General features: G+C 37.4%; 1 protein-coding gene across 1 annotated transcript in view; it reads left to right on the forward strand.

Moving 5' to 3' along the window:
* SUSD5 (sushi domain containing 5) overlaps positions 1-15,889 on the forward strand; it is a 43,251-nt gene that overhangs the window by 14,464 nt on the left and 12,898 nt on the right. Inside the window, exon 3 of the mRNA XM_026090280.1 lies at positions 8,464-8,582. Coding sequence (XP_025946065.1) covers positions 8,464-8,582 — 119 coding nt within the window. The remainder of the gene's footprint in view (positions 1-8,463; positions 8,583-15,889) is intronic.

Genomic DNA, 15,889 nt, shown 5'->3' on the forward strand with positions numbered 1-15,889 from the left:
ATTCTAAAAGTTGCAACTTTGAAGTTCTGCACAGACCTTCCATGCTATAATACACCAGGGCTGTTGACCTGTGTCTTCGCATGAAATTGCCCTGGGCTGGTTCCTACCCAGTCCCTGGAGGATTTATCTTGAAAAGATAATTCTGGAGCAAGGAAGCACAGTCAACTAGAATAAGCCCTGCTGTGGGAGTCAGAAGGCTAGGGTTCTTTTCTTGGCTGACCACAGACCAGATGTTTGCTGCTAGGAAAATTACTTCATCTCTATTTTTCCTTTCTTTGTTAGCTCTTCGGGTTTGGGGCTAACTCCTATTGAATGCTTCTACAGTGTCTAACACAACAAGGCTCTCACTGCAGATGACGCCAGGAGAAATATAATATTAAGACTCAAAAATACCATCTCACAAGACTATCTACTTCCTTTTCTACCTACTTCATGGGACTTTCCTAGCACCTGGCAATAGGGTAATGCCAAAACATTTTCTGGGAAAGAAAAAAGCAATATCCCAACTCCAAAGAATAAAATAGAGGTCAATCACTGACCCTTGCCAGTCCTCTCATCCATGTTTGTACTAAGTCTATCCAGGTGCACATGCTATGACTGGTCCACTTGTTTATCCACAGAGAACCAGTCCTAATGATATGTCAATTTGGCAAGCTCCCTGTTTCATTACAAGGTGTACTGCCTAGTAATAATGTATATAAATTCACTCCCAGAGCTCTGTATGAGCTGGGCCTGTTTATTCCCTTCAAGAGAAAATCCAGGCATAGGCTACAGGAGACTTCATCCCATGGTCCAGTTCAAAGAGGTAACATAGACATAGACTACACCAAATTTGGTTCCAAAACTGTCTGAGGAGGTTTTGCACTCTCCAATGCCTTCATGTCACAAACTCTAGTGCCACAACCCACAGTTGGTGTCATGCTCTGGCATAATATGTCTTTGTCTTCTAATTATTTCTTGTCAATCTCAAAAACACACATACAAGGAAAAAACATAGTTGTATTTCAAGAATACAGGCTGCTACATGGAGATCAGTCAAGAGACTTGAGTCAAAATATGTAGACATGGCCAGTCTGCTATGAGGAATGCTATCGCTGAGCAAGTAATCTTTCCTTGGCACAGTCTGGGAAGACAGTATGGGCAAAGTATGATGGTCAGGGCTCTCGTAAAACAGAGAGCTGAAAAATTGAGGAGCTTTTTGAAAAATGTACTTTTTCAGAAAAAGCATTATACAGAAGAAAATGTATTTTTGATGTATTTCTAGGAGAAGCATCCATGCAGAGAAAGTTCCCTTGATAACAAAACACCATCTACTAAACTTCAGCATGACAGTTTTTGAGTGGCTATTTAGTTAGCTGAGACTTGCTCTTTTTATTTTTACTGTGAGTTTTTTTTAACAATCTTTGAGAATTCTGGCACAAAAAGCAAGGGCATGCTACAGAAATTAGGTAATGCTGAAAGGTTAGAACTCATTGTTAGAACCACAGATAATCAGGTATTAAACAGGAAGGTAAGCCTTACTTCAGAGATGGAGTAACAGAAATTGGTTGAAATATTAATAGTATCAYGTGAAGACTAATTGGAATTTCTGCTCTAAGCTAGAATTTCAATTGGAAAAGGCAGAGCAGAAGAAAAAGATGAGTATATTCACTGAACATAGGATGACAGTGAGCCTGACATAAAATACATTTGCGAAAAAGGAAAATACACTCCTAAAAAACATCCAACAGCATTTCCAGTAGATAGGGAAGTACTGAAGGACTTGAACACAGCATTGAAGAGACACCATCTAAAATACTGCAATGTAATTCTTGACATCCAAGCTCAAAAGTGATGAATTCAGACTAGGATTACTCCAAGAAAAGTGTCTGTTTTACCAGAAGAGATTAAAGGGATTCAGTTTGCTTAGTTTAGCAAAATTAAGGCAGAAAGGGGATATGCTTACTCTTTGCAAATATACAATAGTAGCTAATACAAGGATTTTAACTTGCCAGTTAGTTCTAATGTGCTGATTTTCTAATTTTTAAAAGAACTTAACCTTCCTATATTTTGCCTTTTTTTACAGTCACTATAATGTTTAATCCTATCTGAAACTCTTCTGTCTGAGAATCAAGCTTCTTTGTAAATTAACAGCATACAGTGAATCTTTTTTTAAAAAAACACTTTGGTAACTAATTAATAACATCTGTTATGAAAGGCACAGATTAAATCTGAGTCCATAAAATGAAATTGGGTAAAACCAACTTTCTAGTGACATGTGCTATGACTTTGAACACCCAACTAGTCCAGGCCAGGAAGCAATCCGAATCTCTTGTTCATACACTAAGAATGCTCAAATTATACATACATAGTGATATTATAGTAAAATGGCCATATAAAATCTTTCATACTAGGCTACAGTAGGAAAATCTGCATGAATGGGCCATATTTATTTAATGAACAGAAGGCTTACTATTTCAGTAGTCATATGTACAGTTTTAAGCACAAAAGACTGCATTTTGGTATATATTTTTAAGAATCTAAAGGATATTGGTTCTGCCTTGGTAAGACCTCCTTTTGACATTTTCAGTGGCAGTACTGCTGTTGGAATGTCTTCATGTCACACTTAGCAGCTGCTTTCTTTGGGTCACATCCAGCCAAAATTAGCCGCTATAGTTCCTAGCCAATGGACTTTCCAAAGCCCACCTGTGGTCCTCTTCATGACTTTTCAGGGAAATTCTCTTCCCTTCAGTAATCATGAAAATGTCGTTTATATTTTATTCCTCATCAGAGCCAGCCTTATAATTTGCAGTTTCCCAAACTACAGGAGGAAGGACTAAGAATAAAAATCCTTTAGTTTGGCTTCCAGACTGTACTGATTTTTTTCTCTCACCTAGTTACTGAAACACAAGAGGTAAGGCTGATCCATGAAAAATATTAACGCAGGATGTTAAAGATTTATCTTGACTAAGAAAAGTGATGAAGTTTTTAACTTTCTAATTAGGGGAAGGTTTGTTAGTTATATTAAGTTATGAACCGAACTTTCACAGTGCCTCAGCTAACACATTGTTGATGATTTTCTATAAGTTGACTATGTTCTTATTCAAGCTCATACTACTATGAATAAATGTCATAAGACTATTCTGACTCAGTTCAGGCAATTTATTAACTAAAACTGTAAAACCTACAATCAGTTGGCAGATAAAGTACGGACTACAAACACCCCAGTCCCACCTACTTGTTTCAATGCTGATGCTAGAATAGATCAAACTGTATCACGTGACCTCAGTCATTAACTCTGTATGTATTCACTTAGGTTTACTGAAAAATTTTCAAGTATTACAAAATTCCTATGTAATTATCGTAGAAAGCAGAAGTACCAGTGGATAAACATCATTTATAATTTATGTAAAATAATATATGTTTATTATATACATCTTTATTACATATGCATATAAATTACTTAAATATGATCATATTACTAAGGCTCAGTTATATTATCATAGGATATATTTCATAATATACATATTATATTATATAATGGCATATTATATCATATAGTTAAATAAATACTATTGATGCTGGCCTTTTCTGCTATTTCCTTCTTTGAACAGAGGAATTTGCAGAAGTGCAAAATATACCAATTACTCACTGCTTAGGTAATAGATTAGAAAAGAATTAACCAGTCCAAGACTAAGTGGGTGGCTTCTAGGAAGCCTGGTTAATACCTTGCTGTGCTATATATTACATTTTCTCTTCATGCATACAGATGGTAAATGCAGTATCTGAGTAATGACACAGGAAAACACTGCAATTACACAGCTTGAATAACCTCTGATCCTTCTTTCCAAATGGGTACAGAGGAAACTTAATGTTTCTTACTTAGATGAACTCTACAGCAGGAATTAAACTGAGACTCAAAACTGCAGAGTCTCGGCTCTCCCTTGCTGTCTCACTTGAGAGGAAAGAAAGGCATTATGAAGCAGGTTTTTCCTCTAGGCTGGTTTGCAGTGGACTGAGAAGATTCTCAAAAGCTTTTGGCTTGACTTGTCAAGAAAAGCAAGGTAACATCATCAGGTGCCCTCCCACTGACCATCACAGAACAGGGGCTGTTGTCAACATCACGAAATCCCCTCCTTTTCCAACCGTATTTTTCACTTATACTGTCATTTGAAGGACACTCAGGAAGTAAAAGGACTGGTTAAGGGAGTCCACAGTTTAACAGCTCCATTAAACAAAAAATACAATGCCTCTGCATGAAAGTGGTGATTCCAGTTACTCATAACTGTAAAACATGGGACTCTGTTTATCTTCAAAGTGGGCTTGATTTTCAGTCCTCATTTAAACTTGTAAGATAAAGGAAAATTAAAACTTAGAAATTATTCCTCATATAATTGCAAAGTAAAGGAAAAGTACTTTCTTTCATATTTTTCACTATTAAACAATGGGAGCCAGGGAAACTGTCTGAGAAGATCATAGCAATGAAGAAAATAAGATGTTAGTACCATGTCTGGATTTTTACCTTAGTGATATCTACATGCTAGTTCTACCTAGTCTATAGCAATCATATGTGTGATTGATTTTCATGCTGTAATTGTGAGGGAGAGTTTTTCAGAGTTCATGGCAGCATAAGTAATTTTCAGGGATGCATTGCAAGCAGACGTTTATTAAATATAGAGGATAATTATGGATGATATGTATTCAAACTCAGTATGCTTCTTCTGAGCATGTCTAAAATTCTACTTTCATCAGAGACCTTCATCAGAGGAAAAATAAAATTGCATCTATTTATTAATATGACAGGTACAAAATCATGCATGACATTGCTCTAAGCAACAGATTACAATATATGCAAAAAGGATGAGTAGTTCTGTATAATTTAGTTCAAATATTAAATGAAATTAGCAGTAAATAGAATTAAAATTCCCTATATGATTACATTCTTCTAATCAACTGGGTACTTAGATATATTTCTGAAGAAAGTATAAACTTTATGGCATTCTCTCAACCATGATGCATGCTCCAGTTCCGTAGCAATTCAAAACAGTAAAGAGAATACTAGGCTACACATTTCTACAACCTCTCACCAAGACACTGGAACTATGAAAAATGAATGTAAACATTGAATAAGAAAAATGTTTGATTTTTTTGTTTCCTATTTCAGCACAGCTAAGGTGTTGCTGAACAAATTTGAAAATATATTGAATTCTGAACTGAGAAGGCACTAGCCATTTTTCAGTCCTCAGATGAAAAGCTTAGCAAAGTCACAGGCATCGAAACATACCTTTTAGAATTGAGACAAAAGTGTACCTGCAGATTTCATCTACAATTTCTGTACAAAGCCAAGCATTTTACAGACATTTGGGCAGACATATATTCACCTTCAAAAGCTCAGAGAAAAGAGCCTAGAATTTTATATTTTTAGCCATTTCTGGAGTCCTATTGACTGCAAAGAGAATGTTGTTATGACAGGCATTACAGGCCTGATCATTAGACCCACTACTGAAAAATGATGAGTGCTCTTGAAGCTACTGTAAGCAGCAGTAATAACAGCTTACTGAAGAAGTCCAAAGCTTGCAGGATTGAGCTCATGGTCGGAAACCTACTGACAGAGGAGGAGTGGGAGAGATAAAATAGATTTTTCTTTTTTCTTTTCTTCTCATTTTTTATGGGTGCAAGACATGATTGCCTTCATCTCAGAAGAATTATGTTAGAATGTTTTCAGTTTTAATCAGATCATTTTCAATATGACAAAAATCCAAATTAAAGTCCTAAGTAGAGGATTAATCAAGGCCTGGTCTGGTGTAGGAAGAAAGAAAGAGATAGGAAGAACAATTTTTAAATTTCAAGTAGGAAAAAGTTTAGCGGGAAATTCATTTTAAAAAATCCAAATGCTGTTTAAAGCCTTTCCTTATGTAAAACATTATAATTATATGCATGATACACCTTTTATAAGTTTGATCTCATTGGATAGCAGCTAACATGCTCATGTAACTAATACAGAAGATACAGTGCTTTTGGCAGTAGCAAAATATAGGGGTTAGAAATGGAAATTAAAAATCAGAACATTTGAGCTAAGATTTTCAAAATTAGTTTTCAAGGATCAGGAATTTTAATCCTCGATTGAGCACACAGAGAAATGTGGACTGATTTTCAGAGACAGAGTCAACCAGAATTTTATGTTGGTAGCAATTTTCAAAGCTGTTTTTTTTAAGAGAGCCTCAGGTTTTAAATACACAATTACAGGTACAAGGCCCAGATTTTTCAAGATATTTCAGTATCTTTCTACTCAGTGTTACAAGGCATAAGTGATCTAGGTACCCTAGTGTGTAAGTGATTATTGGAAAGCTTAAGGTTGCTAAGTCACTTTTCCAGAGGGAACGTGACTGTTACATTCACTTAGGCCTTGTCAGACCTAGTGGAACAATGTGTGAATACATATAAACATTTGCTGTTTGATGGTCTGATTCTGCTGATCATCTGAACTCACTTCGGCAAATCAGGTCACTTTGGGCTAGGTGCCTGATTACTGACTTAGAAGACTAGCTTTAGGTACTCAGACTTTAAAAACTGGCATTAAATTTTAGGCAAACTTGATTTAAACTCTTATTGATAATATTGTCCTTCAACTGATGCAAAAACAGGCTCGCCAAAGCCCTGCAGCTTCCTTCCGCTATGGGACACTATCTTTGTGTGTGTTCTGAATCCTGTGTGGTGACTATGGGAAAACATCAGTATATGAACACCAAAAAAAAATCAAGGGATATTTTCCTTGCAGAGGCCATATGCTTGATTTGAATTCATGAAGAGGCTTTAAGTAGGGCATTACATCTCGTCAACTTTTGCGAGCAGAAGTGTGGTAGGAACCATTCTGATACGTATGCGTGACCAGCACCATATGGCTTTTTCATGCTGTTTTTGTTTGTTTACTTTTAAAGAACATTAAAGTTTCATATTTAACCACTCAAAAGATAACACATGCCAGAATTAAGATGAGCGGTACAACCGTAATTCAATCCACTTGTGTAAATCAACTGTTATATAGTATTTAAAGGCATGATCAAATACTGGTTTTCCACTGGACCTTTTTCACATTCACTGAATAGGCAGTTAGTCAACATTTATTTTATTCTTCAAATTGAGTATGGGACTGCTAGCAAAATTAGTTCAACCATTGCACAAGACAAAATGCTAAATTTCCTCCAGTGGAGGCATTCCTCTGTGGAAAGCATTTTTGTCTTGCTTTCGGTAGAATAGCTGACTATGCAACACTTTACAAACCTAGTGATCACACACACAAAAAAAACCCCAAACCCACACAATTAATAGCTGCAAAAATTTGGGCTGAATTCACTTGCCCAGCCTTTGTAACAATTAGCGTAAAAGTAAAACCAGTTTCCTCTATAATAAACTTGTCTTTTATTGCCGTTGGTTTTAAGGACCCAATACAGCTGAAAGGAGATATCAGTAATCTCTTCCTTTATGTTCAGCACCTGCAGAGCCGTAAAACCAAATATCAGTTTATTTCATTTGTCTATTAAGGGCAACAGGATGGGTTAGATGCTACTGAGGACCAAAACAGAAGAAACAGGAGACAACACAGGTTGATCTCCAGGGCCAGAATAGCTTGTCTTGGTGCCTATGGAATAAATCTGAAAAAAGGATACCACTTTTTCCCCAAAATCTCAAGATAAATTTTCTAAGCTTGCAATTAAACAAAAAAACCCGGGGGTTTTAACTTGTAAGGGGAACAGACTTGATTTGAAATCACAGAGAGGCTGTAAATACAACATTCCTGCCTTGACGGTTTCTGAGAGTTACTTTTCAGAGCAGAAATGTATTTGGAAGCATTTTGATATACAGTACTATATTTGGGCTATGCATTTACACTGTCCTAAGTGCAACAAAACTGGGTGCTATAACTAGGTAGGAAAGTAAGTATTACTATTCCTGTTTCACAAATAAAGAAGCTGAAACACAAAGGTCAAAAGATCTTTCAGCCACAGCCATGTAGCAGATCAAAATAACAAATACGATAATATACGATAAAATACAAAGAGTCTTTCTGCAAAAATGTCTTTCAGACCAAATCCTGAGATTTCTATTCATTTTTCATCCAGGCAATCTCCTGGTGTCATTGGTAGGAATCTGTGTTGCTGTTATGTGAAAGCAGAATGTGGCCTTAAATACTTTGGGATTTGGTCTGGTATTTAGAAGTATAATAGAGTATAATAAGGTAAACATTCTTTATTGTTTCCTATGCCTTGAACTGATCTATGGCAAGCATTTTTTTAATTACTTCTAATCCTCCCTTGGCTTTCTTTCATAGATCATCCCACATTAATGCCTTATGTGCCAGCTCTTAAACAGTTAAGCTGAGGCAATGTTATTCCATGACTGCTGTAATAAAAAAATCTCCAAATTTCACCTCCATGTACAACTCCTGAAGATTTCTGATTATTTTTTTCTTCTTCTTTATTTTAGGACAATTATATGCAGAAAGATGGGCAGCAAACAGCAGAGCGTGAAAGCCATTGATGTTAAAATTGAAACCGAGCCCTTTGTGAATGACCAATATGATGCTTTTTGTGTTAAGGATGAAGGTCAGCATTGATATACTATTGAAATAATGCACAGTCATCACTGTCTTCCAACATTAGAAGTTTTGCCTTCAATTTTTCTATTGCTGAGTGGCAAAGGGGAACATTAACAAATTTTTAAAGTAAGCCCTTGCTAAGTGAGACAATGGCTACAAAGACATTGGTTGCAGGAAATAAATGGCGTTATCATTTTTCTTTGCTGCAGTTTAGCAAGTTCAAGCAGCACTACTGATTTGGAAGAATCCATTCTGGTGTTTGCAGAATATATATTATGGAAAAAAAGGCACCAGTATATCTGAGATACCAGAAGCATCTCCCATACTCAGCACTGAGTTGACTATAACTCAGAAGTCCAGCTTCCAAACACAAAACATGGCATAGTTGCATATCTATCAATATATAATATTTGTATACAGATAGCTGTATTTCCTCCCCTTTTTTTTTTTTTGTTAACAAATGTAGACCAGTCCACTGGGGACTCTGGTATGTCATGGTTGATTCTGAAAACTAAACTATTCCTAATTTAAGTTGATACTTAAATTTCTTGATATTCAAATGCAGGAACCCACAAGAAAAGATGGAGTCCAAGGGCAAAAAAATGTTACTGATAGGCAGGACTGTATAAGGGAGTTTGGGAATCTCTGAAACAGATTGTTGATATCCTCACTGCTGTTTCGCATCTCACTTCAAAGAAAAGCAGGGAGGCAGGTGGCATTTACTGAGAAACAATAAGCTCACAACACAAGGGGGCATTTTAATAAGGAGTTAGTGGTAGCAGTGAGAATGAAAATATGCTTTACGGCAAAAAATGTGACAGAGGTTGATGCATGTTTGATGGACACCTAGTCAGTCAAATATTGCAGTTCGACCAACCATCCTCTTGAATAACTATCATGCTACTAACTCTAGGCTCCGTGCTGCTACGAGTGATGCCAGCTTCATTACCCACTTGGTAATGCTGTCACACAAGCACCTTTGTGCTGTCTTCCATGCTGCTTCTCACATATAAGAGCAGCTCCCTGTAAACATCTGCAAAGCTATCTCATTGTCTTCCTTCAAATCTCACTTTGTCATGATCCCCCATAAAGAAAAAGCTTGCCGTGGGTCAGACAGCTGTGGCGGGCTGAAATCATAGCTCTGACCACTATTGTTCCATTGTTCCCTTGTGCTCCCCTGTCTGCCTCCACCTGCTGTCTCTTAGCTTACACGTAGACGCTGAATCTCTGGGAAGGAACCATGTTTGCATTTTGCATTTGTTTACTGTTCACAGTCAAGGGGCATTGGTGCTGATAAGAAAATAGGCTGACAATATCTTTTTGAAAAGGAGCATTGCATAATACTTAGAAGCTGTGCAGTTAAAAGTCGGGAGGAAGTTCATATTGGTTGCCAGGAAGAGACAATTTATTAACAACTTGTTTTGTACAAGGCAGGGAGTTTCCTGATGACAGAAGGGGATGACCATGCCAACACGCTCATCAAATAGTACTTAAACACAGAAATATTTCTGGATGAAAATAAGGTCCCCTCATCCTTGAATATACAAAAAAATTTTGGATGCAGAGTGGATGTTTGAATAAAAAGGCTTAAGCAAAGTTGTCTGGCAATGAGACTAGTCTACAGCTGTTATGAGAAAAGAACAAAGTCCATGAAGGAAATAGCCCTTCATGTCTAGTGAGGTAAATGGATGTTGAAGATTATTTGTGGGTTAAGGAAGTGCCCAGCATTTTGTAGAATGAGATCCCCCCATTCAGAATTCCCTCAGTGGTGTAGGTGTCTGTAGAGATATATAAGTCATTTCAAAGTGGTATGTGGACAACACAGATTCAAAAGCTGTTGCTGCAGGTTGTGGTACCATCTGACATTGCCACTGATAGTGGTATCTGGTTTAAAATAAAAATAATGAAAAAAGGAATCACTACCTTACAGAACGAACAGGGTCTACAGGTCACTTACATATAGAAAAGCTTGTTGTATCTGTGATAGTGCAGTAACATGCATGATTGATAGTACAAAGTAATTTTTTGATGAAAGAACAACCTACACCTCAAGGATGCCACTTTCAGTTCTGGGAACTTTCAGTTCCATATCATCCAACCAACAATCCAAAGCCCTATCTGAAATTCATCTGGTTCTCTCTCTCCCGTGTTTCTTAACCTCATCTCTCCCCGTCATCTCCCCACATTCACAATACGCTCAGCTCCCTGCCAGATCCCTGCAGGGCTGCCTGGGCAAGAGGCAGCACATGCTGTGGCTGGCTTCGAGGTATGCTGGTTTGTACCCCTGTGTGCAATGCTGGTGGGCTGGCCAGCACTACCTGTGGGAGCAGGTAAGAGCTGAGGTCCACCTGTGTACCTCCCAATGGAAAAGATACCTAACTTAGTACCTTTCCTCTTTTTAATTTATTTTACTAAATTGAGTAGAAATCTAACAGCTTTGAGACCTCTTCCTCTTTGTCAAACTTGGCTGAAATCAGCCAAAGGTTCAGACAAACTGGCAGATTGAGGGCTGACACATGGAACAGTCACACCAGCCTTCTCTTTCTTAGATACTAAGTCAATAATAACTCTCAGCAACTCTATTTTCAGCTCTCAGGGTTGTGCAAAGGACATTTCAAAGCACTATGAAACTTCTAATACAGATCATTACAGAATTTCCTTCTAAGGCCTTGATTTACAATTATTCATTACTTCATTAACATTTAGCCCAAGGATGAGTAAGGTGGAATCAGGGCTGTGGTTAGATGCTGGGAAGAATATTAAGTGTACTTACAGGATCAAACTTTTACACATAAAAAAACTGAAAGATACCTTTCTTTTCATGCTTCTAAAATTGTTTTTGTTCCATACACACAAAAGAATCATAGAAGGCTTTAATACTAAGAGTTATGTTTTACAGGGCAAGATGTAGCTGAAATATTTTATGATTGCTGTGTGTACAGCTGCAATTTTCATAGTATGGAGAACTGTATATCTTCTCAATTTCTTGGAAAAAAATGTTTTATGCAGTCATCAGAGTCAGGAAGACAATTCTGTATCAATTTAGAATCCACTGAGATCAGAAAGTTTCTCTCTTAGCCTTAAGTGCCAAAAATTGCCTAAAAATATATTAGAATCTGCCTATTTGGAAAAAGAAGTATCACATGTAAGCCAGACCTGGCCCACAGGGTGTATATTTAACTGTTCTCCATCTAAGCTCATAAGAAAATGTTTCTAAATATAAAAGAGATAAAACAAGAAAACCAGAAAACTGTGAGCCTAGAATTTTTCCTAACAGACTTTTTTTATTATTATTTTTTCCCAGGAAAGCATACCATTCAATTTCATATGTATACCATCATCATGGTTGTCTTTCTGGTATTTTTTTAAATGCAACAATGGAAAGATCTTTGTTAACAGTGCCCAAGTTTTACCGGTTCTTTCTTTCTGTGACCCACTGATATTTACAGCCAACAAGTAAGATCTCTATTCCATAAGGCTTTGATTTGCTGCCATCATAGAAAAACTCAACAGGCAGCAATTTGTAGTAGCATACAGCATAAACACCAATCAAATTTTGTTTAACATAACTGCTGGCTCCAGGAACTCATCAAAAGTTGATGGATTATGTACCTATTTCAGTTTGCCTTTTTCAGCAGTAAGAAAAAAGAAATGAGGGTATTCTTTATGACAAACATTTTAAATGTACTTTAAAAGAGCCATCAAACTACAATTTGCTTTATGTAATATTTAAACCATCTCTTGTCATGCTTTGCTATGAGTATGAGGTTTTTCATTTTTTCATTGCTACAGTTTTCTTTTCCACAGCTTTGCATATAGCTGACAGTGAATTTCCAGCTACCTGGTGATGTCATTTAAACTAATAAATGAAGTTATTCTTACCAGCTCTATCTGATGAAAGAGGTATTGGCATCCTAACATCAGTAGCTTACAAGCAGTACTTATATTGGCTGTTTAAATTTTGGTTCTTTGTACTCTATTTCAACTCAGTATTTTTATTCCCCCAGCCCCCAAAAAAATTCCATACAGTTTAGTTTCTCTGTAGTCAAGAAGAAAAACAAACATCCACACTCATCTTTCATAGGGTTGAATATTACGAGTTGCCTTTTCTAATTTCTTAATGACAAGACGACATCCTAAAAATTCCAGTGGTCTCTCTAGAAAAATTCTGTTGAATTGAACTGTTGTGAAAGGGGATATTTTATGTCAAAGGGGATGTTTCATGTGAGCTTACAGAGCATAGTACACAGTTAAAGTAGACATTGTAGATAATCAGGTTTCAGTAGTTTCTCAGTTCTACCAAGTGGAGTGGAAACTGAAGTTTGCATCTTTTCTGAGTTGATAATTTTTTCCATTGATCCTAGGCTGTCGTTTCTGTAAACAATATTTTATCAGGCTGTCTCAAACAACCCTTACAAACTTATAACATGCATCTAGTTTAAGTCAAGAAAACGCTTCTGGAGGAAACTGGATTGGAGAGGCGGAATGTTGTTTCTTTAAAGTGACTTGTGTTGACTCTTTGCCAAAAATCATCTGTCACAAACTCCTTTCCACATATGGTTTCGAGTTAAAGTTACTCTTCAGAGGGGCCATAATTCCTAAAAGCCAGTCAAGACTGAACGTGCTAACTGTACTAACAAGATGCATCTTAAATCCCTTTTAAAGAAAGGCTATTGGGTCTCTATGAGATCTGTAACCAGAATTATCACTAAACTTAATTAATATATCTGTGCTAAGCACTCTCTTATCTTCACTGTGGCATTTATCCCCATTCAGCTTTTATATTTTGCCTCTATCCTGAATTCCACCCATGTATATTAAGCTGTTTATTGACTGTGGTAGTAATTTTCACCAGAGAGAGTCTATGCCAAATTACTGCTGACATGAGGATCTCCTAGGTACTTCCACATTTTCATATATCTGTGCTACGCTTTTTGCTGCATAGCCTAACCATCCTTGTTTACTAGAAGTAAGTCAACTATCAATGCCCTATTAGACATTTGACCTCACGATCAATATATGGTTCACTGCATTTGCAAAATCTCTTCGTGAAATGGCATACAGAAGGTCACCTGCCAAGTCTGCTGCTTGCAGCTAATATTAGGACACCAGAGCACCCTGCAGTAAACTTAGGAAGGGTCAAAATTTTCAGAACTGGATTCAAAGTTTCCAAGTTCAAGGATGTGATCTCTCACAACCAGGCAGAGCATGGGATCCCCTGGATGGGGCCTGAGTGCAGAGCAAAAACAATGAAGGACATCAAGCTCTTGTACTGGGAAGTGTGCATTGGGCTCATCTTTTAGCAAGCACCGATAGAACATGCCAGTTTTATGAGAGACTGGATGGGATGAAAAGCAGTGCTCCACATGGAGAGTTCAGACCCTGCTCAGCACAGGAGGAGGAACCAGGTCCTCATCTAGCGCCGTCACCACTGCAGGCAGCCTCTGTAATCTCCTTACAAAGAGCACTGCTATTCCTCCTAATGACAGACTGCTGCTGCCAACACACCCTCTGTCACGCTTCATGGCCCATATCTGCCTCCTCTGTTCCAACATGCAAATTGCCCAAATGCCAACACTGAGCACAGACTGTTACTCCAAACAAATCCATGCTTTGCCACTTCCTGGTACAAAGGCTGCAAACAAAAACCTGAAGTGTGCCCCCAAAAGTGGCTCATTTTAATGGGCCAATATGTCTTCTGTACATGTACCAGAAAGAACAAGTATGACAAAATGCTGAGGACGAGTTGTCAAAGCAGCTGAGATTACAGCAGCAGTAAGACCCTAAATAAGATGCAACCCTAAAAATACCCATACATCTTACACAAGACAGAGCAACAGCAAAATGGGTGTAGGAACTCAAGTACACCTTTGCAGATTATCAGCTTTTACTTAGCCTTGTCCATTCAGTCACCTCAATATGCTCCATAGTGAAGACACAACCTTAGAAAATCTTATACAAGACATTCAGAAGTTCCAAATGCAATGTTCATCCATGAACATCTCTGAAAGCCCTCTTTTTCCTTCCATTTATATATCCAGACAAATTGCTCTTTCAGGATCTCCTTATTCTCTGTTATCATATCTGTTGCCAAATTCTACAGTAAAGAACCCTTCAGCTTTCTTTCTTTCCTGGAAGGTTATAATGTGCTTTTTGAATGTGTTTGCCATAAGGTAAATGTATTTAAGTAATATAAGCATTAATATTCTGCTTCCTCCGGCCACATGATTAAAAAGCAAGGCTTTGTAGATAAGAATACCCTCTGACAAATAATTGTCCCATACAACCTTGGAATCAATACTTCCTCAGAGTAGATATACAGCTCCCATTTGTACTGATGAAAGTGAGTACATAAATAAAGTATGCAAAATGCAGGGGTCTGTAGCTTTTCTACGAGGCAATAAATTTTTTTTTATTCCTTTCATCCACATCGATCTCTATTCATCCTACCAGTTCACAGGAAACGCATTAGTTGCTAACTACTCCTCACTTCCTCAGATGCCAAGCCTGCATGAGACTGTACATAAACTGAGCCTTGTGCAGCCACAAGAGCTTGTTTTTTCTGTCAGTGTGTGTGTGCATAACTCCCACTAACTTCAGAAGGTGTTAGACAGTATATGTATGTGTACAGAATGGAGACTTCAAAGCTTTGACTCCAGTAATGTGACCCTTAGCGGCAGATGGTTTTCAGCACACCCAATTAGAAGTGATTAGCCAGGTTTAACAGACAATTTCTAAAATTCTGGTCCAAAATAACTGTCATAGAGCATTCATATTTATCATAGGATATTCATTTCATAACAAGGCTAACAACCGACAACATACATACTTCGTATTTTGTAAGCAAACATGTTTTTACCTGTGCCTGGATCATAAGCAGACAGGTTATGGGGAAAACTATATCAGGAACTCTGGAAATCTTGAAGGTAGCTCTTTCAGCTTCAAAACAAAAGTCTTACCAAGAAACAGAATCTTTGTTATCCAACTGAGTAATTAGCTTTTATACAGAGGCGAACTGTTTCAACAGGAGAGATCAATACCAGAACACAGAGTTGACCCTGAGTTTGCCATATTCCACATAATTACCAGAATTCCTGAGGTATTAGCTATTAAACTTTTTTTTTGGGGGGGGGGGGGTTGTTCTGTATCAGGACAAAATCAGGTTTTGAATCTTCAGTTACTTTGGCAAATGGAATAACTGTTTTCTTTTCTACAGTCAGTAAGGTCTCTAGAACCACTGGAAAAATTCCAAGATTTGAAAAATAATGTAGAAGAGCTTATCCATACCAAGACTGCACCCTTTGTCCCCTTGGG

This window comes from Apteryx rowi, unplaced genomic scaffold, assembly GCF_003343035.1.
Source record: "Apteryx rowi isolate R43461 unplaced genomic scaffold, aptRow1 scaffold_856, whole genome shotgun sequence".
Classification (NCBI taxonomy): domain Eukaryota; kingdom Metazoa; phylum Chordata; class Aves; order Apterygiformes; family Apterygidae; genus Apteryx; species Apteryx rowi.